General features: G+C 34.9%; 4 protein-coding genes across 7 annotated transcripts; all 4 read right to left on the minus strand.

Moving 5' to 3' along the window:
• Positions 1–3,271: 3,271 nt before the first annotated feature.
• Positions 3,272–6,635, minus strand: LOC110607812 (RNA pseudouridine synthase 3, mitochondrial). Its single transcript, XM_043957819.1, is given in 10 exon segments — positions 3,272–3,877; positions 4,043–4,189; positions 4,276–4,380; positions 4,502–4,618; positions 4,815–4,843; positions 4,846–4,894; positions 4,987–5,034; positions 5,195–5,353; positions 5,469–5,534; positions 5,624–6,635. Coding segments are annotated over 10 exon segments (1,395 nt in total). The 5' UTR covers positions 5,924–6,635; the 3' UTR covers positions 3,272–3,502.
• Positions 6,636–7,623: 988 nt separating this feature from the next.
• On the minus strand, positions 7,624–10,901 carry LOC110607813 (reticulon-like protein B22). The gene is made up of 4 exons (XM_021746979.2): positions 10,635–10,901; positions 10,250–10,391; positions 8,451–8,520; positions 7,624–7,864 (listed from the first exon to the last, which is right to left on the minus strand). Exons 1-4 carry the CDS (start codon positions 10,832–10,834, stop codon positions 7,755–7,757), a joined length of 522 nt encoding a protein of 173 aa, XP_021602671.1. The 5' UTR covers positions 10,835–10,901; the 3' UTR covers positions 7,624–7,754.
• Positions 10,902–12,035: 1,134 nt separating this feature from the next.
• Positions 12,036–19,018, minus strand: LOC110607811 (pumilio homolog 5). Of its 4 annotated transcripts, none has more exons than XM_021746974.2 (10): positions 18,862–19,018; positions 17,033–17,744; positions 15,407–16,830; positions 15,169–15,310; positions 14,885–14,992; positions 14,446–14,658; positions 14,244–14,354; positions 13,856–14,050; positions 13,139–13,310; positions 12,036–12,367 (listed from the first exon to the last, which is right to left on the minus strand). In XM_021746974.2, exons 2-10 carry the CDS (start codon positions 17,654–17,656, stop codon positions 12,345–12,347), a joined length of 3,012 nt encoding a protein of 1,003 aa, XP_021602666.1. In that variant the 5' UTR covers positions 17,657–17,744; positions 18,862–19,018; the 3' UTR covers positions 12,036–12,344. The 4 variants fall into 4 exon arrangements, with proteins under 4 accessions (XP_021602666.1, XP_021602665.1, XP_021602667.1 ...); XM_021746973.2 differs by lacking the exon at positions 18,862–19,018 and adding an exon at positions 18,713–18,822; XM_021746975.2 differs by lacking the exon at positions 18,862–19,018 and adding an exon at positions 18,367–18,514.
• Positions 19,019–20,140: 1,122 nt separating this feature from the next.
• LOC110607814 lies at positions 20,141–24,604 on the minus strand. The gene is made up of 5 exons (XM_021746980.2): positions 24,027–24,604; positions 23,020–23,866; positions 21,329–21,733; positions 20,934–21,139; positions 20,141–20,602 (listed from the first exon to the last, which is right to left on the minus strand). The coding sequence occupies exons 2-5, from the start codon at positions 23,465–23,467 to the stop codon at positions 20,357–20,359; spliced, it is 1,305 nt and encodes a 434-aa protein (XP_021602672.1). The 5' UTR covers positions 23,468–23,866; positions 24,027–24,604; the 3' UTR covers positions 20,141–20,356.
• Between the last annotated feature and the right edge of the window lie 1,752 nt (positions 24,605–26,356).

Genomic DNA, 26,356 nt, shown 5'->3' on the forward strand with positions numbered 1-26,356 from the left:
TTGCATTAACTGGATATTAAAAATATTTTTCTCCATGGTGACTTTGAGGAGGAGGTTTATATTGAGCAACTACCTAATTTTGTTGCTAAGAGGGAGTTAGGCAAGGTTTGTAGACTTCAAAAATCCCTATATGGCTTGAAATAGAGTCCTCAAGCATGGTTTGGCAAGTTTAGTAAGGAGATCAAATAGTTTAGAATGAAGATGAGTAAGTGTGATCACTCAGTGTTTTATAGAAATTCTAATAGTAGAGTAATTCTACTTGTGATATTTATGGATGATATTGTTATCACAGGAAGTGATGTTGCTGGCATTATATCCCTAAAAGAGTTTTTCAAAACACAGTTTTATACAAAGAATTTGAGCTCCTTAGAATATTTTTTGGGCATTGAAGTTATACAGTATAAGAAAGGCAATTTCTTATCTCAAAGAAATATGTTCTTAATTTGCTGACAAAAACAGAAAACTTGGGTGCTAAGACTTGTAGTGCACCAATGACCCCTAATCTTCAACTTAACATAAAAAACAGTGAGCCATTTGCAAATCCTGAAATGTATAGAAAATTAGTTAGCAAGCTGAATTATTTGACAGTGACTCGTTCTGATATTGCATATTCAGTGAGTGTGGTAAGTCATTTTATGTCCTCTCCTATTGTTGCTCAGTGGGATGCTCTGGGATAAATTTTTTGCTGCTTGAAAGGGGCCCCAGGACAAAACCTCTTCTATGGTAACCATGGGCACTCAAATATTGAATGCTTTTCTGGTGCTGATTGGGCAGATTCAAAGGTTGATAGGAAGTCAATCACTGGATATTGTATTTTTGTGGGAGGTAACATAGTCTCATGGAGAAGTAAGAAGAAAAATGTGGTCTCTCATTCTAGTATTGAATCTAAATATTGATCCATGGCACAAGCCGTATATAAAATCTTGTGGGTGCGTCAATTGTTGGAAGAAGTTGGGTTTACAAATTCGATGCCTGCTAAGTTGTGGTGTGACAATCAAGCAGCTATCACATTACCTCTAATCCAGTATTTCATAAGAGGATCAAATATATCAAGATTGACTGTTATTTTGTTTGTGAGAAGGTCCCACGAAAGATAATCTCAATAGGACATATCAGAATTGGAGAACAATTAGAAGATATCTTCACTAAAACTCTAAATGGGACTCAAGTTTATTATATATGTAACAAGTTGGGTATGATTAACATCTATACTCTAACTTGAGGGGAGTATTATAGGTTACAGGAAGTAAATATGTTGATATAGGAAGTAAATATTGATAGATATGTTAGTTGCTTAATCTTAGAGATTGCATGATCATAGGCCGTATATAAAGTCTTGTGGGTGCGTCAACTGTTGGAAGAGATTGGGTTTACAAATTCGATGTCTGCTAAGATGTGGTGTGATAATCAAGCAACTATCACATCACCTCTAATCCAGTATTTCATAAGAGGATCAAATATATCGAGATTGACTGTCATTTTATTTGTGAGAAGGTCCCACAAAAGATAATCTCAACAGGACATATCAGAATTGGAGAATAATTAGAAGATATTTTCACTAAACCTCTAAATGGGACTCGAGTTGATTATATATGTAACAAGTTGGGTATGATTAACATATATGCTCTAACTTGAGGGGAGTATTATAGGTTATAGGAAGTAAATATGTTGATATAGGAAGTAAATATTGATAGATGTGTTAGTTGCTTAATCTTAGGGATTGCATGATTATAGGCTTGATTCCCTTTCCTTTCTAGATAAAGTTTTTCACATATAAATATGGTATAATCTCTATTGTAATATACACAATAAATATTATCTTTCTACAAATGAAGAACGTCAATAAAAAAAGGATCCATGAGAAACTGAAGGTTCGCCTTCAGCTGCTCCTCGAAAACCATAATAGTGTCCTCCATAGCAATCAATCATTTACATGAATGCGTGGAGAAGGGACAAAGATGCAAAAGGTCTCCTTGGAGATTTGGTATGTATCATAAAAGCATTCTACATCTTGCTCCGATAGGGTAGATGGGATGGCATTAATAGAGCTACTCTCGCTTTCTGAAGCCTCCCTCAATGGAATAGTAGAGGTCGAGGCACAGGTGGAACCGTCGGAGGAGGAGCTTGAAGAAGAAGTATTCATGTTCATTCTGAAGAGGAAGCAAACAGAAATTACCGTAGGAAGTATAAACGAAAAAGAAGTTGCGACCGAATCTTTTTAAAAGCAAAATATTATAATTGAAAGCAAAAGTGATATTTAGAGAAGAATAAGGATTCTTATAAGACGATTTTGACGGCAAATTTTAAATACGGCACGAGAAACAGGGCAGTCATCATTGAGGAGCTAGATAGGTGAAACAACATGAGCAGTAAAAAATCAATTTCAGTAGGTCACGTATCCTAGATCTCAAGAACAACTATCTCCTTCGAATCGAAACCAGCGGAGGGAGCTCTGATATTACATAACAATCGCCCAAAGTAAGTCATGAGATGTCACCACAACATAGGGTCACGTGGCAAAAATCTAATAAGTGGGAAACGCGATCCCATCCAAGGAAAGGAAAACCTGAACATCTCAAACACTCGGTTTATCATCAAGACTCGCACTCCCCTGAATAGGACGAGTCTTGATATAAAGTTCCCGTTATCAGGCACAACTCAGCGTATTCTCATTACAAGCGTATTTCCAATATGTTTGTAATTGCGGAATCACTAACCTATTAGCCGGTGATATATCTTATCAAACAACCGGCCACATCATCGACGGATATATTTATCTCCATTTTTTTATAATATAAAATGAGAAAAATCATAAAGTCAAAAGTACGCTATTCTTTTACACTACTCAAATTCTAAGCAATTTATTGCATTCACCCTGTTTTTTGGTATACTAAGTGACTGCCGTGAGCATCCACCACTTCATGTTTTGTTTCTTGCAGATCTAATCAATCATAGTACAGTTCTGTTTTCCAACTACATCAATTATTATTTTAAATTCGACAAATTATATAATTTTTATGTGTTTTGTTATTTTTTTTTTTTCATTTATCTAGCTTAGTTCTTCATCACACCAAGAGAAGCTTAAAATAAAAAATAGAAATCTTCGTTTTCTTTAACAATAAATTTGTATAAATATTATTAAAGTATATGATTAATAATATATATGTTGCATGAAATTATATATTATTTTTATTAAAAGAAAGCTTTTGTTTCTATTATGTTGAAAATTTAAATTAACTATATTATAATGTTTTATTCATATGTTTTTAAATTTAATTGCCTGAAAGGAATTTAAATTTTATTGCCTGTGACAAATGCGAACCAAAACATTTATCAGAATATGGAAAAGTTCCATGTCTTGGGATGGAAACTACCATCTGCTCAGGAACTTGAATTCACAAAACAAAATAAATAACAAATATTGATACACCTTCAAGAAGTTTAACACTGTATATGGGTCAAGCTCTACAAAACTTGGAAGAATAAGCAATGCCTGACATCCTTACACCAAATACGAGGACATGAGATTCCAGCTAATTTTCATGTGGTTGGGCATTGATGCCACAAACCGAAGAAGATCCGGCTTTGCATCAAGTGCTTGGCAGAGCTTTTCAGACTTTTGATTTAAGACATCAACAAACTTTGCAATGTTTGGAATCACAAGCTCCCTACAATGGAGGTGTAAAAAGGGGACCTTTGACAGCACACTTCCCTTCTGAACATCTAGACCTTCTGGCCTACGCAACTTGTATGGTTTCGCAAAAAATGGCTCAATATCAACTTGAGGCATTTGCTTCCATCTCTGGTGCACAAACCAACCATACTTGTAGTCACCAACAATGGGAGTTCCAAGAGCTTCAGCACAGTGCACCCGCAGCTGTATAAAATATTGAATAAACAAAATCAACAACAATCGATATCCATATACATGTCATAGAGCTTTTCTAAGGCAATCCAACATCAACCCCTCACAGGTCACAACAACACCCCTCACCCAAAAGAAAAAATAAATTAAAAATTGAAATACCTGTGTTCATGGTACCTGATGCTTTCGGCTAGTGAGTGGACGTAGCTCAATCCACGAGCATTCATTTATTTTAGGACCTAACACTCGGTATTCAGTTAAAGCCTCCAAACCCGAACGCTGAGCCAGGACAACTCTGTCTGTCTTCCCATCATTAAGAAGCACCTATAATAACCAATGATTGAAACGAATCATTTGTCCTTGAAGATGTCGCAAGAGATGCCAATTATCATTTCCAAACGCACTCACACTGAGAAAGAACGAGGAGCCCAAATTAAGCCTTCCTTTTCCTTGGGAGTGCCTATAACCAATGCCCAATACCTTTGATACATTGCTTCACGTGCATCATTCCAAGCCTAAAATTTCACAAAATGCATTATTATTATAAACCAACAGGCGGAAGCATTAAACCATCTCCTTATTGATTTTATGAGACACATACCCTTGTTTACATAACAAGACCAATAACTGAAGTACCTTACAACAGAAAATTGGATTATTTTGGTCATTAAATAACCACTGAAGAAGACCAATGCCTTCTCTTGTTCTCCCCAATAAAATGAGACCACTGCTCTCTGCGTCAAGGCGCTGCACCTGGTAAAATTATTTTCATGATAAAAACTATATCCTCATTTTGGAGATTTCCAAGAGCAGGAAAATTCAATAAATAAATAAATAGGACAGATAGAGAAGTCCAAAATAGCAAGTTTCACGTTTGGCTAACAACTACTTTGAAAATGAACCTGATCTCTCTATGATTATGAATCACCTGATGAGGAGAGCAACTTACCAATTTAGGGCCTTCATCATAATCACAAGCAAAGCTGCAGCCGCTAATGCATCCATGCTATTGTGAACTGGCAGATTCCCCTAATAAATTTATGACAAAATAAATCATCAGGCAACAAATTTGTAAAGACAAAGATCAATTAGAAAAAAATCACGAGGCTAAATATTCTAACCTTGACGGGTAGTTTTGGGGGTTTGTTTAGGACAATTAGAGCTGAATCCTACAATTTGAAAAACAAATTGTTAAAAATTATTAACATAAGGCAAAAAGACTTCAAGCGCATACTTTGGTACATGACATCAACCAAGCTAAAACTCGCATATGCACAATATTCAGAAATATCGTTTAGAAAAGGGAAATATAAGTCAAATTCAACGTGCCTTGTACTGGACAAGCCTTTGTAAATATTCAATCTCATCAGCATTTGGATATAAAGTTCCACTTGGTATGACGCCAAACCTCTTCGAAATGCTAGTCTCGGCTACTGATACAGATATATGAATTCTTGCTCCTTCCTCCATAACATCACTAGGTTTAATCTGTATGCGAGCTATGCTATAGAATATTAAACCCACATAGTATAACACAAGTTTACAGAGAAATGAAAAGCAAAAAGAGAGAGAGAAGCACAGTAGACTATACATACAAGCATACCTTTCTCATAGATGTTGGTCCTCCCTGTTTGATGGAGTTACTACAACTCGGCAACTGCATATGGACCTGGTAGGAAAAAGGGGTAGAATTAGACAAATGAGGATTTTAACCCATGGATAAAGAGAGAGAAGATTAGGGGTAAGAAATATACTTACAAGGCCCTTGTTAAAATGTGATTGGATTGTAGAGTCGGGGATTTCATTGAAGTAATATTTCAGCCAACTAATAGCGGTGACATGAGATGCCACCATATTCTTTCCAGGCAAAGGGAGGCGGGGAAATGGGGGCAAGGATAGGAGCTGGCGTGGCTTGGGACTGTCTTTTGGAGAGCCCAAATGGGCAACATTGTTGGAGACTCTGACAACTGGTTTCGCATAGGCAGGTGGTGGAGGAACTATTCTTGAGTAGCTTCTAACCTTAGATAACATCTGATTGCAATGAATGTTCTTCCACATTGTTGGGGCATGCTAAAGAATGCAAGATAAAAAGAAACAATGGGAGGAATGCCTAAGAACAAAGAGAAGAAATGAGAATGTCAACAATACCATTTGCTAAATAGGTTAACGGGCTAATCTGTTAATCCTTATGATCTGGGTTGGGACCAACATATAAAGTAAAACTAATAATTACAAAATATATATATAAAAAAGGATGTTGATAATTAAGTCGATAAAGTATCTCCTTGGAACATTATCAACTCCTTATCTAGTGAAACTATTTTCGGTTAAGCATCCGATGTTCAAACCACCCAAAACCTTACTGATGAATGATGAATATCTATAGCTAAAGTTGCCACCAGAAATCATATTAGTCCTAACACACTAGATAACAAGTGAAAGAGTAGAATGTAACAGGGGAAATCAGTACACTAGGCGTGGATCCAATTCATTGAAAAGACAAATAACTCATAGAGACAAATAGACAAACATATGGTGTTGACAAAAAATACCCAAGCAATTGTATCCAAGGAACCCACTTGGATAAAGTTGACGGGAGAAGTATACTTGTTTGGTTCTTTTCATTTTCTTTTTCCTCATTGACCAAATGGTTTTATGTCTGGAAAGCCATTGCGTAATCTTACACAGTTTGGATTCTCTGATACGATATCATCGTTAGTATCGGCCTTCAGAAAATATCTCCCATACTATTTTCTGAGCTTTTAAAAAGTTAATGATTTTGTCCCCATAGTTTTTGAGCCTATTTAAATGGTATTCTACTATTTTAAAATACAACCATTTAGCTATTTTTTTTATATATATTTAAAAATTATTATTTAATTTTTATAATATAAAAAAATTATTAATAGTCTCTCTATTTATAAAAATTATATTACATTTTTAAAATTTAAAAAAATATATTAATTAATCAAATTAAATTAATTTAATTTAAATGTAATATTTATATTTACTTTAATTTTATTTTTAAAAAATATATTAATTAATAAAATTAAATTGATTTAATTCAAATACAATATTTTTTACTTTTGGAGCAAGTCTCTTTTGGGGCCAATGATGAAATAGTGGGTCGTAAACATAAGGTGAAAAGTAGCAATTAGAGTGGAAAAGTTGATACCTAAATGCAAGATTAGATACAGATGGATTGTTCTTTATGTTGTTATTTGATATGCATTTTTTTAGGAAAAAAATTGTTTGATAAAAGAATTAAATACTAATCATTTTTATTATATTCAATAAAAAATCATCATTACTATTTCCAATTTTCAATTTCCATTTCAAAAAAAATATATATATAAATTTTACATAATCTTTTACCACTAATTTTAATTAATAAAATAATATAATAAATTTCTTCATATTAATTATAAATATATTAAATATTAATAGTCAATATTAAATTAAAATATTTTTTTTATATACAACTATTATTAATTAAAAAAAATATAAATTTAATAATATTAAAATGACATCAAGCAAAATTTAATTTTAATTCAAAATCAAATCAATTCTCACAAAGTTTTAAAAAATTAAATTTTTATATTATTAGTACTGCTAAATAAAAATTTAAGAAAGAGAATCCATTTCTTTTAAATTTTTTAAAAATAAGGCATTCCAACAAGTGCTTAATAATGTATTCCCAATGAGATTTCTGACCGAAAGATATTTGCTGAGCAAGAAAGTTTGCTTCCCCAAAAAACTTACACAAAAAAATCAACTACAAATTGAAGATTGTTAATGGATAATGTTCTTACAAAGCAGGGTGATTCAATATTTACGCAATTGTCAGCTTTCAACTGAAAACAACAAGACATGTGAAGCAATGTACATGCTAATCTAAATCTAAAGAAGTGCCGCTACTACGCCTTACAAACTGAGAGATGAATCTGCCGCTCGTTTGTGATTTCTCAGTGATCATGTAAAGACAAAACAGGCATAATGCTGGTACCAGGAAAAAAAATTAAATGGTCAGCTGCATTTTATAAAACAAATAGTAGTAAATATTCTGAGTACTACATGCATAAAAAACACCAACTAAACATGGAACATTTTACGCGAGTTTCTTGCAAAGGTGAAATCTGCCCCTTGGAAGAGGGTTCAAATCTCGAGTGGCAGAGATTCTTAGTTCTGCCTCAAGGTATTTCACCAAACACGGATTAGCCCTGTTGTTTTAAAGTAACCAACAAGCACAGGCAATATGTATATACATAAATGGGAAGTTTAAGCATGAATCCAAGGCAATAATGCCCCATCCAAGAAAATTATGGGTCCGAAGGATTCACTAATGCATTTAGATGAAATCAGCTTCATGTGGGAAAAGCATTCCTGTTGTTTTTTTTTTTTTTCAATCTTATTCATCTTCAGTTTTTTGGCTTATTCCTTTTCTTTTACTCTGGAAGATAAGGAGAATCTATAACAATGCATATGCGATTTCGAACTTTTTTAAGAAGGAACAGACCCTTAATGTGTGAACGAGACTTCAAATGAGAATCAAACTAGTACAATAAAATGTGTAATGCGTACATACCAGCATAAGCAACAGTAAAACCTGAGACTAATCGTCCCAATGCTGATAGAACATACAGACAAATGGCAACCTGATTAAAAAAACATGAACAATATTAACATTCTGCTCCATGCAAGAATTCCAAAACTTCTATGCAAGCATAAAGATGATAATAAGGCAAAAAAAAAAAAATCAAGCAGACCGGAAAACTTTCCTACAAGTTTTTGGTGATGATATCAAACTTGAGAGACAAGCTTTAGTAAAGATTTAAGGGAGATTTACTATTTAACCTTCGGATATTGTCATTATTTACAAGTCGATCTATGAATTTTCAAAAACCCATTAAAACGCCCTCACATAATTTTTTCATTAGCAAACAAGTCCTTCCATCCATCAACAGCTCCCTTTTCCATTAAACACATATGAAAAGACCAAAATGCCCTTAGTCTCTACATGGACAAAGTCCCTAAATGGATAGACTTCTCTTTCCAAACCCCTAACTCTACTCTTTTTCCTAAATTGACAAACCTCTCTTCTCATCTTCTTTATTTCTGTCAATACCTCAAGATAAATTCATCCCACTATGAATTGACAAACCTCTGTTCTGATCTTCTTCATTTTTGACAATACCTCAAGATAAATTCATCCCACTTGAATTACTGAATTAGTTATCACATCTATTGAAAATCCGAATAGTATTAATTAATAGATATGAAATTTCGCGATTATAGACTTGGAGGTTCTAAGGACATAATATAGGTAAATTGATTCATCATGTCTTCCTCTTCTTCTTCTTCTACATCCTCATCCTCCAATACCTATTATTGGTTTATTCCATTACCAATCAAATCCTCCCAACCACATCAAACCTTTGCTCCTCTACCCTAATTTTAGAAAACAAAATAGCCTCCCCATACCTCCTCGTCAACATCCCTGACCATGAGTCCACTAACCTTGCCATGCCTTTGGCACTCTGATTTTGAAACTTACCCACAAACTCGTGATGCAAATATGGTTCTCTCTCCTTCCCATCATCCTCAAAGCTGGACGTGCCATCATGTATCCATTTATTCAAGTAAGCAAGGCTCTGTTCTTAACCTTCACCAACCTTGCTTTGTGTTGTAATTCCGCAAGCTTTTTCCATGTCAATTTCGATCAAGACAACAATATTTTTGGACAGGAGGTTGAGGAGAAGAAACTGGTGATTGGAGAGATGTATTTTGTTGGATTGAAGCTAAATTGTAAGAAAAATTTGGGAAAGGACTATTGATAGCGTTACTATGGAGGAAAAATTTTGAGAAAAAAAATTAAGTGAAGGATTGAGGATATTTCTGGATTTTGGGAACTGATATTGCTTTTGGATTTATAAATTTTAATTGAAATGTTATTGAAATTGAACAAAGAATGATATTGGTTTGAGTTTTAATTAGAATTCTATTATTACAAGAAGGATAGTTTAAGATTTTAAAAATTTTCTCTCTCTCCATGTGACACAATTTTAAAGGAAAATGAGTTCAATTCGGAATGGAAAGACTATTTCGTTGTGTTTCTAAAAATGGACGGACTGACTTATAAATAATGTTAATAGGGAAGGACTAAATAGTAAATCTTTCAAGATATAACAATAAACTATTAAGGTTCCGAAAGAACAAATTCAGCCTCTCATGAACTTGCTTAATTGGGGGTGAGGAATCCTGTAGCCAGAGCTATAAAAAAATAAAAGAAAAAGAACAGAAAAATCTTTGATGCTAGGCATCGCATGGAACAACAGGGTCCTTGTTAAACCTATGGACTTAGATTGAAGAGGAAAAGGTATTGACCTTGAAGAAAAGCCTCTTGTCATGGCCAGTTGCAGCAACCCTCAAGACAGATTCAGCCGCCCCTATTGTATTAGCAAACCATGCGACGATGCTGTTTGCAGTGTCCTGAGAGATCTGCCACTCGAGTGGATCCACGGGAACCCTACCAAACCATTTTATCAAAATTTTGTAGGCAATACAATCATTGATGGGATCATGCGAGGAAATACAAAAGGAGATTGAAATTTCGATTCTTTTGAGGAAACCCAAAAGCAGTGGAGAGGAAAGAACAGCCCAATTCCAGGCCAGCCAAACGAGCACTTAGGTTTAATGGAAAAATGTAAAGGATCAAAACTATTGAAATATGTATGCATTAACAGTTAAAAATAGAAGGAAGTGTACATACGAGATGTTCATCTGGCGAAAGAGTAGACCGAGAATAGCGAGGGAGCAGAGGAGGACGATGAGAACATCGGAAACCAAAGAGAGAAGGCTGGCATTCCGATACGCACAGTGGTAGTACACCAACGTACCACATATCAATCCGATCATCGGCTTCCCGATTTCGCTTCTCTTGTTGTTATTGTTAGTTTCGTTACCCTCCATCTCTGGGTTTCAAAGACTCGATCTTTCTTTTTTTTTTTTTTTTTTTCCATTTCCAAGTCCATAATCTGTTTTATTGCAACATTGTGGACTTTTCTACAGTCAAGGTTTTGTTTGTTAGTCTAATTCCCATTTCATACATTGCACTTGTTTTTTCCGTGAGGAAGCAAACAGAGCGTTAACAGAAAGGCGCAGCATTTTTATTTTTCCTTCATCACAACCGGCCCACAAATACTATGAAAAATTCTTAAATAAGTCAATTTAAATTTTTTGTCAATTAATTTTATATATTTTTATTAAGGTCTAAATAAATATTAATATAATATCATATTATTTTTATAATAATAAAATATTTTTTTATAATTTAAATATAAAAAATTAATATTTTAATTAACATATAAAATTTTAAAAATATACAGATATAATAAATAATTTTAAAATTACAAAAATAAAACTTTTATTATATAAAAATATTTTTATTATTAAATTTAAATAAAAATATTAAATTTATTTCTATTTATTTTTTTAAAATGTAATAGAAAGTATAGAATATGAAATCTTTTAAATTTATTCTAAAATATAAAATTTTTAAAATATAAAATCACTTAAATTTATTCAGATAGAATATAAAATTCTTTAAATTTATTTATTATTCAAATACATTTTTATATAAAATCTCTTAAATTTATATATTATTCAGATAATTTTTACGCTTGACGGAATGTGAATGCAATTTATATTTATTTATATAATTTTTTTTAAAAAGAATTACAAGCTCAAAAAGATGTCAATATATTATATTAAATATAATTAAAACAAGAGAAATCCTCAAGTGGATCTACAGCGTTGTGGATTCCATGGACGTTCACTGTTAAGTGGAGACAAATTTTTCCCTTAAAATAGAAACAATTTTGCTGTAACAAGTACCGAAACTATAGAACTGAATTCACAAGTCGTTTTTCAAGTTTTTAAAACTTGAATTTTAAATAAATTCAAATAAATAGAACATTCAGAACTAAGAAACACAACCGTCGTCACCGCCACCACCACATCTGTTGCTCCTCTGTTGTTTATGACGTACAGTTCCATTCTGATGGACTAATGAACATGGCTCATTCAATCCCAAGAATAAGAATCCAAAGAAAAAATATATATAACTATAAAGATTGGAACCGAAAAAGGGAAAAAGAGAGAAAAACCTTCCTAAATCAAATTTCCCAAAGCAATCAGATTACCTTTGACCAATCACCATTAGTTATTCCTATACATAGATACATAACATACAGTTGGAGACATATATTACATGTATACACTACAATCAATTTTCAATTTTCAATTTTCAATTTGCAATTTGCAATTTGCAGCATCAAACTCAAATGGCAACTATACTAGCACATCATGCCCTAACGGCATATTTTTGCAATGAATAGTTGCCCATTCATCATCCTTTTTTCTTCCTGCCATTACATCTCGCTTCCCACCAGAAGCAGGATTCATGTCCCTACCAACCAATTCAAGTTTCCAAGACCTGCCCTTCTGCATAAAAAGGAATCAAAACATTAGCATTGTTGACAAAATTCTAGGTAAATGCCCCTCATCATCACTGGATTCAATTTTTTGGAATTTGAATATGAAGAATTCAGATGAATTAATCTTTTCAATCAAATATTCTGCCAGTTGATTTCAGTCCCAGGAGCGTCAAAAGTAGAAGGGCTCCTTAAACCATAGAAGTACAAACAATGTTTAGATACTATGTTGTATTTCAAACAAGTTAGCAAGATATGTAGCGGTGGTTAAATCTCCTTTAAAAATTTTACCAAAACAGCTATGCACACTTCACATAACTTTTCCAGTGGTTCCATTATAGACTTGCCCCTGTTAGGGATATCTCTTCTAGGTTTGCTTTCAAACAAGCCTAAAACCATTCTAGATGACAACTCTTGCACGGTTGGTTACTCTTCCTACAGAATAGTCACCTAATGGCTATGTCCATAAAATGTTTGATTCGAGATGGCACTTCAACAGAAAACTACTCAATAATGCTATCAGCATCATAGAAAACCATCTAAGAGGAAAAGTTAAGGTACGAATAATCAAGAAACTTCTACAATAATGTTCCAATTTTTGTTCTAACAATACCTCCCTTTAGAGAGGATAAGAAAGTTCAATTAAACAATTACTACACTGATATATTAATGCAACATCTTGCCTATTTATACCTGCTGTTTCAGAAATTATATTTGTGAAGGTACAAACACATACGAAGACAAAGAATCACCCATGCGCGTGAATAAAAAGTTGGCGTACCTTCACCACAAAGTTGCTCAAATCGAGCAACTATGTGCTTCCCATATGTGTATTTCTTCAAAGCATGAAGATGAACTCTTACACGATCGAGCAATATCTTCTTCTGCTTATCATTACTTATTTCAAGGATCTTTTGGACCACATAATTTGCGAATTGGTCCTTCATCATTACCTAGAACACAGAAGAAAAACAAGAAAATTCAGCAAGCAGCTGCTGAGCATCCCCAAATGCCTACATCATCTGACATAGAAATAAATAAATTAATTGACTATAATTTTGTTCAAATAAAATTTGTTTCATAATGCCTATGAGACAAGAAATTCTTACTCCGAGATTCTGATATCCTCCACAGCAGTGGAGAGTTGATAATGAACATCACATGAAAGGTTGATTTGTTTATTTATTTATTTATTTTTTAAAAAATGTTTTGAATATAATCACAAATTCTATATCCATATCAAATTTAACCATGAAGAAACATCTAACTCAATAAAAGGGAAATTTATCTAACTTGATATGGAAGTTGGAACCCCAAATGACAAGCATGTACAGGTCTCAAAATGTGAAATTGATAATAAATCAAAGACACATGGCTGTTAGGTTCTCACCTCAAAGCCTTAAAAACAAACCAACAAAAACAGATTAAATGGTTTGGAATGCTATACCTAGATTATCAGATTACCACAATACTATTAAGAAATGTCAACTTGACTTACCAACAAGTGGTCACTCTCCTCGGATTGCCCAATGATCTCCTCGATCAAGAGCTCCTGCTCAGCTGAATTGCCATATTCCAAACACTTCTCAATCACATTTGATGCATACTTGTGCTGACTCATTTGCACGATTTTCCCAGACACCTTGCTGATAATCTGGCTCCTTTCAGAGGGCTTTCCTCTCTCCAAAACATGCTGCAAGCAGCACAAAGTTAGACCATAAACTAGATAACTAATATAGAAGCTCACATAGCCATGCATGATAATATATTAAGCTCACAGTCTTTGTGGTCTGAATTTGGAAATGTTATACCAAATAATTGCAAGCAAAGTTGATGCATAAAGGAAAGTATACAAGCAAGCAGCAAGCAGCATTAATAAAATCCACCTGAGTGACATAGTTGCCATACTGGTCTTGTGCAAGAATGTGAGCTGATTCCAAGATCTCATCCACTATACATTGACTTTGCAGGTCATCTGAGCAATGCTCCAAAACCCTCTACAGCAAAACCAAATGCACAGAAGTTTAAAGAGCCATTCAGCAAAAATGACAAAGGGGCCAGTGTACCCATCAAACTATGGATAAGTACCTGAATAACACGACAACCATAGGGATGCGTGGCAAGTGCAGCAACTTGGCCTCGGAAAGCAGAAATAATAAATTCAATGTTCTTTGTTGGCACACATTCTATGCACTTCTGTATCACATGATTTCCATTTTGATCATGCACGCATCTCATAACATGCCCATCAAGTTCTTGAACAAGCTGTGTTTTCTGATCAAGCTCAATCACTTCAAGGGCCTAGGAAAGTAATTATGTCATTATATGTATACCATCTGAACTATAAAATCACCTGCATTAAATGAGCCCCCTTAATGATAGGGCCAACCTACACAGAATTCCCAGCCTGATTATATTTATGTAATTCTACACAAGTCAAAATCATTATCTTAAAAGAAGACAAACATAGGACGTTAACACACTTAATGGAATTGTAAGACTGCAAACGTTAATGTCCATAACTTACTTTCTGTATTACACGGCAACCATACATCTGCAAACTTAACTGCAGCATCTGTCCAGATAGTTTATCTGCAAGCTCTTTCCTCTGTTCAGGGCTTCCATGCTCAAAAAACTGTAATACAAATAACCAGTGCAACCATCAGTAACTTACCATTTATGAGCAGAAAGGATCCAAATCCATTAAGATAATTGGCATCCACTTTTTCTTTTCTTCTATCTTTTTTTTTTGGGAAAAAGGAGGATGAGGGTGGTTAAACTCTTAATGCAGGCAAAGCATAAAAACCATACCTTCTGAATGACATAATTTCCAAAAACATCTGTCATTAATTTTGAAGCATGAGGAAGTACTTCTTTAAACACCGACACCTTTTCCTCGACACTGCAATGTTCCAGTTTCTGCTGAATAAATCGACTCCCATGTTGATCAACACTGAAGTTAAACAAGGAATAAAATTACTTTTTATGTGGGGAGACAGAGAAATCACATTAGAGATGCAAGCAAAACAAGCTCAATATAGAACACTGCCTGAATTCTACTATATGGCCAGCTATCTCAGAGAGCTCAAATTTTCGGGCACTGCTTGATTTCAGTTCTTCAAGAAAATAGTGCCTTTTGGGCTCATCAAAGCTGTTGACTCCTCTCTGCCCCTGACCTCCACAATATGGTCCTACATTTCTACTTGAACCTTGGGGAAACCTCATGTCATTCTGCTGACCAATATGACCTATTCCACCTACAGGAGATGATGGTAGTACTGGACTGGCAAGTGGTGCACCTGGGAATTGGGTCATGACACCCATACCTGGAGGACCTCCATAATAACTACTACCAGTAATTCCCACTTTTCCTGGACTTGGCATGCCTGGGCTGCCATTTATTGGCGGCTGAAGTTTATGATCACCTCTATAAGAGGAAAAAAATGACTCCTTCTGAGGAAGAAAAGAATCAGCCTGGCCCCCAGTGGGACCACTCGAGGCCATATGATTCTGCTGAAATGTAGCACCATATGCATCTCCATAAGGATTTTGAAAGTACTGCATATACAGTGGATCAACATATGAAGGTTGAAGCATTAATCCTTGTTGTCCATAAAACTTGCCCAGGTGTTGTGGACCACCTATATGTGGAATGTCTTCCCCAGCTGAAGAAGCAGTGGTTCGACCAGTAAAGCTTGAACTAGAAGCACCAAATGGCACTGTAATGGCACTATGAGAAGGATAGCCAGTCATAAAAGGGGGAAGAAATGTCGAACTCAAAGCATATCCGCCCATGCTATATTGTGGAGAATATAAACCAGATGGCTGAAAGTTAGGGTAAAATGGAGTCCCTCCTGCCATATAGGCTGCTACTGATGCATACGAAGGAGGGCCAAGTGCAGGAGAATGCAATGTCGGCTGTACCTCAATAGTGGAGAACCTAGGATGGTCATGGGAAAGTTTTCCCATGCTACTGTGAGATGGATTCGTTCCTTGGGTAATTTTTTGAGGCTGGACTCCTTGAGCCTGATGTGGATTGCCTTGCTGTGCTGATGGATGCTTTTGAGGCATATTCCTCCCATAAGATCGTTGCTCTTCTTTGTTTCTCATTTTAGGATCCTTTCTGGCTGAATGAAGGGTACCTGAAAATGAGGAATGACCTTCCAAACTAGTATCTTTAGTGTTTCCTTCATCTTTTTGCCAGTTTGGTTTCTCTTGAAGACATGATGAGCTAGTAAAAGAGGTAACTGTAGGATCAGTATCAGATATTAGCCTTATAGCGTCTACCTCCAAAGCATATGTGTTGGCACAGACATCATCAGAACCTGAATTTGATTCTGATGCTTTTGAAATGTTCACAGAAGAAACATTTGGCGAAATTAAATGGGCATCCAGATCAACTGCTTCTTCTGCTGCATGGCTTGAAGATCGAGACTGACTATAAACAGGAGATGGGGTGCGAGGGAAGTCTTCCTACAAATCCACCACGACATCAAAGGTGATATTTAAAGCAACGCAAATGAGAAAGTAATAATTGTCTTATAATCTCAAAATTTTGTGAACAGCTTGGCGAAAAACCAAAACTAAGCTATACTTGAATTTTATATATACACCTACCTTAAAGCTAATCTGCTAGAAGCTAATCATTGTGTGGTGGAAGTAGAAAGTTGAATACCTGTATCAGGTCAACCAAACTTTTATGACGACCTGCCAAAGAATTTGTGTTCTGTCCAGAGGAAAGCGCACTGCTAGTTTCTGATGCTTCTCTGGGTGACTTATCATCCTCTGGCTCTTCCTTATGAGTTGAAAGCATTTGCAAGGATTGATTGCCACTATCGTCTATAGAAGCAGACCTCCAACTATTGCCTAAACCACCAATATGGCATACAAGTCGACGATTCTCTCGTGATATTAGAGGTGGTGGAAGCCTTGGATTCAAGTTGATATTTGAACAATAGTACGCGAAATAGGCTGGATCAGAACGCAGTTGCTCCTCAGACTCACAGTTCTCAATAGCACTGCTTAAACTTTCCAAGCTAGAACTCATGATTAAGTTTTGCTGAGCTAAAAGGTTTCCAATAGCAGCAAATGAACCCTCCATGCTTGGCGGTGCACTGCCACTTCGACCAGGAACCATGTTTGTTTGATCTCCATGGAATCTATTCCCCTTCACAAGCAATCCCAAGTTTTCTGCTGCCATATTATTTAGGGGTGACCCAAATATAGCTGCATCCTTAGAAGAGGGACACTTTCTAGCTCCGCCACTCTCCACCATTCTCATAGGGCTCTCAGTTGCCATCCTGCTATTCTTTTTCTTTTTCCTTTTTGGGACAGAAAAGGAAGTTTCGGTTATTCCCTCACCTGCAGCTGACCCATGTTGATCCTTGCTGCACAGCAATTTAACGTTCCAATAAGAAAGGAGAAGAGAAGAAAAATATGACCGAGACTAAAGAAAAAATTGTAAGATTAGAAAAGGAAAGACAATAGATTAAGTATGAATGCCTACAAAAAAGTTCAAAATCACCATAACCTCCACATCAATTTTAATAGAATATCTCTACGCTCTACCCCAGTTCTTGCTCCCCAAAAATCCATTTATAAGAAGGAAAAAAAAAAAAAAGACACGCCAGGCGTAAACCTAGCAACACAACCATGAAGTGATAGATGATGAACATTATTCTGTATACATGAAAAAAAAAATGTGGACAGAGGAATGAGACAGAGCAAAAAATGAGTCTCATCACGGGGGAGAACATAAATCCATCCAGAATCCACAAGCATGGCAAGGGCACATCATTCATCAAATCGACAAGTGGCTTTTTCATGAAACAATAGGAACTCTTAACACATTGATTATTTGATCACCTGTTGTAGAAAGACCACTACTTACAACAAGGTACAACAAAATGTTTCTTCAACCTCCATATTTCATAATGAACTAAAACCTAAAAGTTGGTTACTTTTCATAATTCCAAAATCTTAAAAGTTAAAATACAGAGCTTTAAATACCGAATAAAGAACAACGTCAAGAAAGGGGCAGCACAATTTTATGATTGTAATCCATGTAATATCTTTGTGCGTGCCTTTTGAAATGATCGTGTTCAAATTCTCCTCTCTGCTCTACACACCACACGCAACAGCTAGCTCACGAAAAAGACTGAAAACCCAAGGAAAAAAATTGAGGACTGATAAACGAAAAGAGAATAAACTTGAATAATAATCATTGCTCAGCAACATTAAAAAAGGAAGGGGAAAAAACAAATTTTCCCGGTAAAAACTCGCAGGTACACCCATACACTTAGCAAAAGCGGAGAAACATGCGAAAATAAGCCGAATTAAGGAAAATTAAACAAACCCATTAATCTTGAAGAGCAAACTCCACATGAAAATAACTAGTCAACTATCAAAATTCAATGATCGCAGACATATGGATAGCAAAGACAGAGGGTAAAGTGTGTGTATTAGTGTATCTACGTAGAAGGAGCAGAGCAATGAGAGTCTCACCCACACAACCCAAGTCTGATGAAGAAGACGAAAAAATTTAGAGAGAGAAAGAGTTGTGCTTCGTAAAATACAAATGTGGCTTGCAAAAAACCCTCACAGTTAGCCCAGGGTTCAAGTCTTGGACTCTCTCTCTTTCCATTGAAAACATTTGGAGAATTAATTTAAAAAATGATTCTAAATTTTTTATCTTAAATGACCAAAACACCATTGATTGTATTTTAGTCTTATAATAATAAGGACACGTGTTCGTTAAGAAAGAAATAACATTGACACGTGGCACAACAGCTTGTTGTCCTGGCTAGGAGGTGTTTGGACTTTCTACATTTTGGCTTTTCCCTTTTAAGAAAGAAAACATTCCTTTTTTTAATAGAAAATTTTCCTTCTCTTTTTGGATAGAAAATTTTCCTTCTTTTAGAGAGTGAGAAAAATACAGAATTATCCCAGGGAAAAACAAAAAAAAAAAAAAGAAAAAGGTGGTATTTTGTTTCCCTCATTCCAATATCCATTCCATCCATTTGATTTCCTTTCTCTCCCACACAAACGAATACTCTACAACCTAACAATTTATAAAATTTATTGGTTACGCTAGCAGAGTTGAACGGATAATTCGAGGAGAGGGATAAAATAGTAATTGGACAAAGGGAACAATTATGAGGAGATTTGGATATTCATATTCTAGTAAGTAGCGTAAGAAAAGCTATTAATCTAAAGCGTATAAATAAAGCAAAAACTCGGTCACCAGCTTTTCTGTGCATCCCGGCCAAATTAACGGCTTTTTTGAACAGTAAAAAACGAATAAACCCATTAAACAACATTTAGTAAGGTGAACATTCCATTTTCACTTGTGTTCCTCTAAGAATTAACCAAATGGTAAAACATATTCACTTGTATAAAAAGCAGGGTCCGGGCCAGGGCCCCTGATGGAGAGAGAGAAAGAAGGCACACATGCCATGGACAGGGTGGAACAACTTGTGCCAAGGCAAGGGTATGTCATTGCTCCCATCAAGAATGTGTCGTCCTATTCTAATGAAAGACAGATACAACCTACGAAAGTGCCAAAGGAAAAGCCCAGTACAGTGTCCAAGGTCTTGGGATCTTGTGGGGTCAACCAACCAACCCTCTATATCTTGGCCCAGGCACATGTGTCTTTCTTGTCCGTTTACTTGCTCCTGACAGCCCTGTCATTTTTATTTTTAAATTACGCCACCAAACATTAACAAGCATGTAGCGTTTTACAGTGATCTATCACTTCTTAAAACACAACCAATAATTTGGGGTTGAAGAGACCAACAGCTCAAAACTTTTTTTTTTTTTTAAAAAAAAAAAAACAAGAAACAGATACATCAGATTGGAATAGCTACAGTCTGCAGAATTCCATTTTCCCATCCTTTCCCCTCCAAGCAGAGTGAGTTTAGTACACAGCCATACAATAAGAACAAATCACTGCAGCTAAACCATCCGATAGGCCTTCTTCGTTCATCTTTCCTCACGGCTATTAACAAGGGAACAGGATCGGAGAAGGGTCTCTCTCCAACTTCCCATCTGATAAACCTAGTTTTTTCATTTTTTCTTCACACCAGATTAACTGCTCTTTACTGATCTTCACCATCCTAAGAACCCTACACAAGATTTTGACATCTATGAGACCAAACAACAGCTCAACATCCTCGTACATCTGTGGCCATGATTTCTTCTTCCAACCTTTACTCTTTTTACACAGTTCCTTCAGCCTTATCCTTTTCTGCAAATTTATTGGAGAAAAGTCGATAAGGACATTAATTTTTGTCAATTTGTATGACTAATCAAAAAAAGAAAAAGACAGAAAAATGAGCAAGGACAAACCACATAAAAAGGGAGGAAAGATTAACATTTTTTGTGACTGAAAATGTCCAGTCTCTATCTCATGTTAGGTTTATGATTCATAACTAATTGAATTGGTTACAGAAAGATTCTCAGGTTTGGAACTGCCAATGCAACCCCAGCTTTCCCCTGTTATTGTTCATAATTAATGGCAGGCAACGTAATTAAGAAATACCTGAAATACATACAAGCATGACACAAGAGAACCTTACTTTATCAAGTGAAGATTGAATCAGTTGAAGAGGGGTTGAAATTTGGTTCTGATTTCCAAACAAGTTCAGAACAGTGCCTGCCTTTTTCTTGTCCATCTTCAGGAAAAGGTGAAAAGTAAGGATTGAGCTCTCCATAATTTTTATAAGATCAGGGGCCATGACCACTAAATCAGATTCCATTTCACCTGCCTCCTTTCTATCTGAACCTGAAATGACTCAAAAAGTAAATTTACTTTTAAAACTCATTCATTTACACATAATATTGAAGAATACTAGCATTGGCATGTAGAAAGTGAAACTTCAACCATAAGCAGGTGAAAATTTCAAGTTGAACCTTTTATATCAATACTATCAAAGTATGCTCTCTCTCTCTCTCTATCCATCACCATAAATACCTTTTCCATTTGGAACCTGAAGCAGTTTTGGTAACAGATTCCTTGCACGAGCATAAATTTCTGCTCTGTGACCCAGCTCAAAGGGCTCGTTTTCAATAAATCTTTGCAATAGAACTTGGAATTGCTGAAATTGCTCCGCACTGTGGTTGTAACACATTGGGTTTTCAGGTTGGCACAAGATTTTCTGACTCAGTTGACTATATTGGCAGTGAAGTGCCTCCCAAGTTAAGCAAACTTGAGCAACATATGCTGTTTCAAGATCTTCATAGGGGTCCTTTTGTGGCTGCTGCGGGTGCTCCATTTCATCTTCAGGTTCTTCAATCTTTTTCAAGGAAAGGCACCGGAAGGGGGATGTTAGCTTCTTTGAAGCAGACCTTGGAGATGGAGTTAAAGGAGTATGACAACCTGCCACACAATAGAAAAAATCATTGCATACCAGACAGCACTCAGACTAAAACTGGAAACAAAATTTTGACAATTTGGAAGAAATGTTCTGGAGCCTTTAACTCCTATGCAGGAATTTTACCCACAGGCTGGGTAAAAAGACATATGAAAGGCCTATAGAAACAAAGAATTGTCAATATTTCCTGCATAACATTAAATCTCAATTTCCCCAATAAATTTTTCTCTACTTCCTTTCTCTTTATCTAATAATGCACATGAAATAATTGTATCTATATACAGAATATGGAATAGTTGCCACCGTAAATATATAATGGATCATGTAAGATATGAAAGTGTATCATTGATTGGCAGCCACTCGGAGAAATAGCACTTCTCAGTGGTTAACAAAATCATACAAGTCAGATGATCTTATTGGAAACAAAAGGGGCTTTTAGCTTGTGCTGCTATTCAAAGAACTAATCTGAAGGAAGGTCAATATTTAAAACCGGGGCAAAAATAATATCCAGATAAAGTAGTAATTAATTAAAACCAAGCTAACAATGGAAAAACCGCAACCAAGAAGGAAAGGTTGTAGCACTTCAGCAATGTTGACTCCAAATGGAGGGAAGATATATGTGTAGACTTAATAATAATCACTTTTCTCATCAAAGATAATAAAATTGTCACTGGTCTAACATTAAGCAGCATATAACCCATGTATATTTTCCTAAGGCACCAACAAGGACAAGACCTTAAAATCTGAATAAAAACAACCTATCAATTAGGCTACCCACTTCATTTCTACATTTTGAACTCTGTAATGGCATCTTTTTCAACAATAAAGAGAAAAATCCCTAACAAAATGCCACTTGAGATGGATGAAGAGAACCCAAGTTATAATTTGAAGAAATGAGCGCACCAACTTTTTTTTACAGGACACGATTCAAAATGTGATTTCCTAGACATTTTGCTCAAAACCAGTCACACTAGATGCATTTGCGAAGGCTAATTGATTAGTTTTCAGATAAACTTCATATAGCTAAAGCTTTAAACCACTCAGATTAACACGGTACTGGGCAATATTTAGTCAACTCTGATTACCTAGCCTGCATATTGACCTCCGACAAGCATAAGAAAAACCCAACAAGTGGACTAAGGAAAACAAAACCCTAACAAGCCGGATAAAGGAAAATAAAATATTGCTGTCTGAATAAACTGCCCCAAACTCACCAATTATCAATCAAAACTAGCTGAAAAAGTCGGTACAGCGCAAGAAAGCAACTGGATCAAAACATAACAGAGCTTACCGTTTTCATTGAGCTGCTGCACAATCATCCGATCGAAGAACAACATCCGTTCACAGTACTGGTCATACACAGCATCGAACCCACTCCACCATTTCCTTCCTTCTGCTTCCACATCCCTCCATTCGGTGGAGTTCGTCTCTCCTTCACCTTCCTCCTCATCTTCCTCCTCTTCCGGGCACGGCTCTTCTTCAGGTATCAATACCATAAAACTGTTTCTTCTGAGCTCCTTCAACCTCCTCTTCACCTCATTCGTTATAAAATCATCGTCATCGTCCTCAGATTCAGCTAAAGCATCAGCATTAGCAGACTTGTTACTCACAATATCACCACCACCGGCGGCATTGTCGTTCTTTGGTCCCTCTGGCTGTGTCACAGGGTTATCCTCTAAATCCCTCTCTGGGTCTGGTTTGTGGGCTTTTCTAAACTTTTTTACCTTGAAAAAATCCATCTTCAATCCAGAGCTTCTTTGAAAATACCTTAAAACGTTGATCCTTTATCAGAAATCACATTACACGAAGCAAACTTCGTCGATATAGAACAATCGCCCTTTTCCCCAAATCTTAGGATTGGAGCAATCTCAATCCTCAAGTCAAAATGGTCAAAGCAGAATCAGATACTCAAAAATATGACAAGATCTCAACAAAATGGCTCCAAATGGAAATGCCCTAAGCCATAAAATCAATTATCTAAAAACCACGGAAGCGTATTGTCAGCTCGAAATCTACTGTCTCTCCACAAATGAGCAGCTTTAAGGAATTCCATTGATTTTCTCCAGACCATTTCTACAAAATCAGTGCTCAAAAGCATACAACTAAGCAGTCGCTCACTGCAAAATCACTATATAGACCTGAAATTTAAATAGAAAAACAGCTTCAGTAAGTTTGTTCCTAAGATTTACCATTTTAGCGCTAAAAATGGCATCTTTGAGCAATAAAAATCTGAACTCTCCTTTTAATTTCTCCAAAGGAACGAATATTGAAGCTTTTTCAATAAGAAATCAAGCAAACCTGAGAAAATCAAATCCTCTGCGACCAATGTGAAAATATAGAAAGTAGAAAACTTGGGAATGGGTTGGGGAGAACAGGAACTGATAATAAAGTGGAGAAATGGAAAGGAAAGGGAGAGAGCAACCACTCAAATCTCCATAGGATACTCAGTGAGGGCAGTGATACGTTGGAAATAAGAAAAAGCTATAAATGTGAGCAATAAATTGATGCATTTCCACTTACAAAAAAAAATTTCATTTTAGAAGTTGCAATTATTAATAGATTGGTTTTGGAAAAACACACTCCCGTCTTTTCTGAGAAATGAAAAAAGAAAGAGCATAAAGGACAGAAATCATAAGAGCAAGCGAAGAGCCCAAGACCCAAAGAGTGAAGGGGAAAAAAAGAAGAGAGAGGCAATAAACGGTAGATTTCCATTTCCCAAAAAAAAAAAATAAAATAGATAATCAAAAAGAGATCTGATATTCATGGATGCAGGGGAACACGGGACCCGGAGGGAACAGTAACGAAGACACGGGAGAGAGAATATTGTCAGAGGAAAGCACTCAACGGCCTTTGCACATCTCAGAAAAGCCGCGCCAAAGGGCGAAAAAAACACTCTTGATTTCTGCGTCTTTATCTGCCTTCAACCTTCACCCTTCACTTACTTTATTGTCCTTCCCCATTTTTCAAATCACCGTCATATCCCCCTTGTCCTTTTGCCTTTTGACCATTGACCTCTTTTTTTTTTTTCGAGGTTTTATTAATTAACTATGCTTAATAGCTATGGAGAAAACCCAAATCCCCTATTTTTAATTCTGAAAAAAAAAAACAATTTATCACTTTTATTACTTGGTCTGTATCATAAATTTATCTATGTTAAAAAATTTGTTTATTAATGTTTTAATATTTTTATCATTCAATATGCATAAAAAAGTAAAATTTATTATTCAAAAAATAATTTTATAATATGAATAAATAATATATTAAAAACAATTTAAAATGTATTGATTCAATTATTTTAACTGCATATTTAACTATATATATATTTTTTAGGAGAAATTGGTTTTTTAAAAGAAAAAAAAAATTGTCTATTTAAACAGTAAGAAATTGTCATAATCACTAATCTATGCTTTGGAATAATTCATGTTGTGAATTTAAAATTTCTAATGAGTGTGAAAATTATATTTATTTAATTTGTATTCTTTTTTACTTTTTATTAAAGATTTTTATTCTTTCAATAGATTTAATTATTTTTTGAAAAGTGAATTTTTCATAACATAACTTATTTAAATTAAATAAGATATAATATTTTACTATTAATTGAATTTAAGACGGGTATTTAAATAAAAAATTTTAATTCAAAAATAAATATATACATCTCAATTCAGTTTTGATACAATTCAAGCCATAATTAGTGATTATTGTTAAATGAGTTAAACTGATTATTTATTAGTTACATAATTTGTCAATTTTTAAATACAAAATTTAGTTCTAATTATTATACGAGAATAAACTGTGGTTATTGTAGACACAAACTTGTAATAGCAGTTTAGCCCAATAATTTGGTATTTATTTCTCATAAGTCATATGATATAATAATATAATAATAATGGCTTGTATAAGAGAATAGAATAATCCATACCAACAAATCGATCTAATCTCTGAAAAATCATTCATCATAGTATGTAGATCAAACTTTCTATATCTCTCATTTCACTAATGTTCAGAGAAAACGGTTTAACCTTTTTAAATGTGTAGATTCCCTTACAATTATAATTGTGTGTGTGAGTAGAACTGACAGATAAAATGTTGAGTGATGTACAAATATAGGTGAAGCGACTTAATATTTTATTAATCGACGGCCTACCATAAATGAATTGTTTAACACTTTTACCACAACACTTCATTGTTGGATAGAGGCGCATCCGATAGACCAATCTATCTAAACATTTCACAATATATTAATATTATTAAAATAATTTCATGGGAGAACAGAATTTCATAAAATCAAGACCTTTATAAGCTTTTAACTTCCCTTGAAAATCTCAATGTTTCAAAGGCAAAAAAACAAGTTCAATTCCCTCTCAACCTTCAATTACCCAATCAAATTCATTAATTTCATAATAATAAAAGTAGTATGTTATATTATACAGGTAAAAGCAATTAACTTTTATTTTGTGTTTGCATGGCTTCCAAGTTCCTAACTTTTACCTTTTCGCATGTTCTTTTTTAATCGTTCTGCCTAAAGAACCTTTCTTTCTTCATAAAGTTTCTTTTTCCATTTCGTTAATATTAAACGTGTCATATAACATAATATTACTGCATTTCTGTCATTTTCCCCAACCAAAAAA

The sequence above is a fragment of the Manihot esculenta genome, chromosome 6, assembly GCF_001659605.2.
Source record: "Manihot esculenta cultivar AM560-2 chromosome 6, M.esculenta_v8, whole genome shotgun sequence".
Taxonomy (NCBI): Eukaryota; Viridiplantae; Streptophyta; class Magnoliopsida; order Malpighiales; family Euphorbiaceae; genus Manihot; species Manihot esculenta.

Coding starts and splice junctions, on each gene's coding strand:
- LOC110607814 (XM_021746980.2), bottom strand. CDS start 23,467: ATGGATTTTTTCAAGGTAAAAAAGTTTAGAAAAGCCCACAAACCAGAC. Junction 21,734..23,019: donor GCAGCAGCTCAATGAAAACG/GTAAGCTCTGTT, acceptor ATTGTGTGGCAG/GTTGTCATACTCCTTTAACT. Junction 20,603..20,933: donor TTCAATCTTCACTTGATAAA/GTAAGGTTCTCT, acceptor ATAAATTTGCAG/AAAAGGATAAGGCTGAAGGA.
- LOC110607811 (XM_021746973.2), bottom strand. CDS start 18,741: ATGTGGAGTTTGCTCTTCAAGATTAATGG. Junction 17,745..18,712: donor TTGCTCTTCAAGATTAATGG/GTTTGTTTAATT, acceptor ATTGCTGTGCAG/CAAGGATCAACATGGGTCAG. Junction 14,993..15,168: donor GAAATTATGTCATTCAGAAG/GTATGGTTTTTA, acceptor TTTGTATTACAG/TTTTTTGAGCATGGAAGCCC.
- LOC110607813 (XM_021746979.2), bottom strand. CDS start 10,834: ATGGAGGGTAACGAAACTAACAATAACAACAAGAGAAGCGAAATCGGG. Junction 10,392..10,634: donor TTTCGCCAGATGAACATCTC/GTATGTACACTT, acceptor ATGGTTTGGTAG/GGTTCCCGTGGATCCACTCG. Junction 8,521..10,249: donor ACAAGAGGCTTTTCTTCAAG/GTCAATACCTTT, acceptor TTTTTTAATCAG/GTTGCCATTTGTCTGTATGT.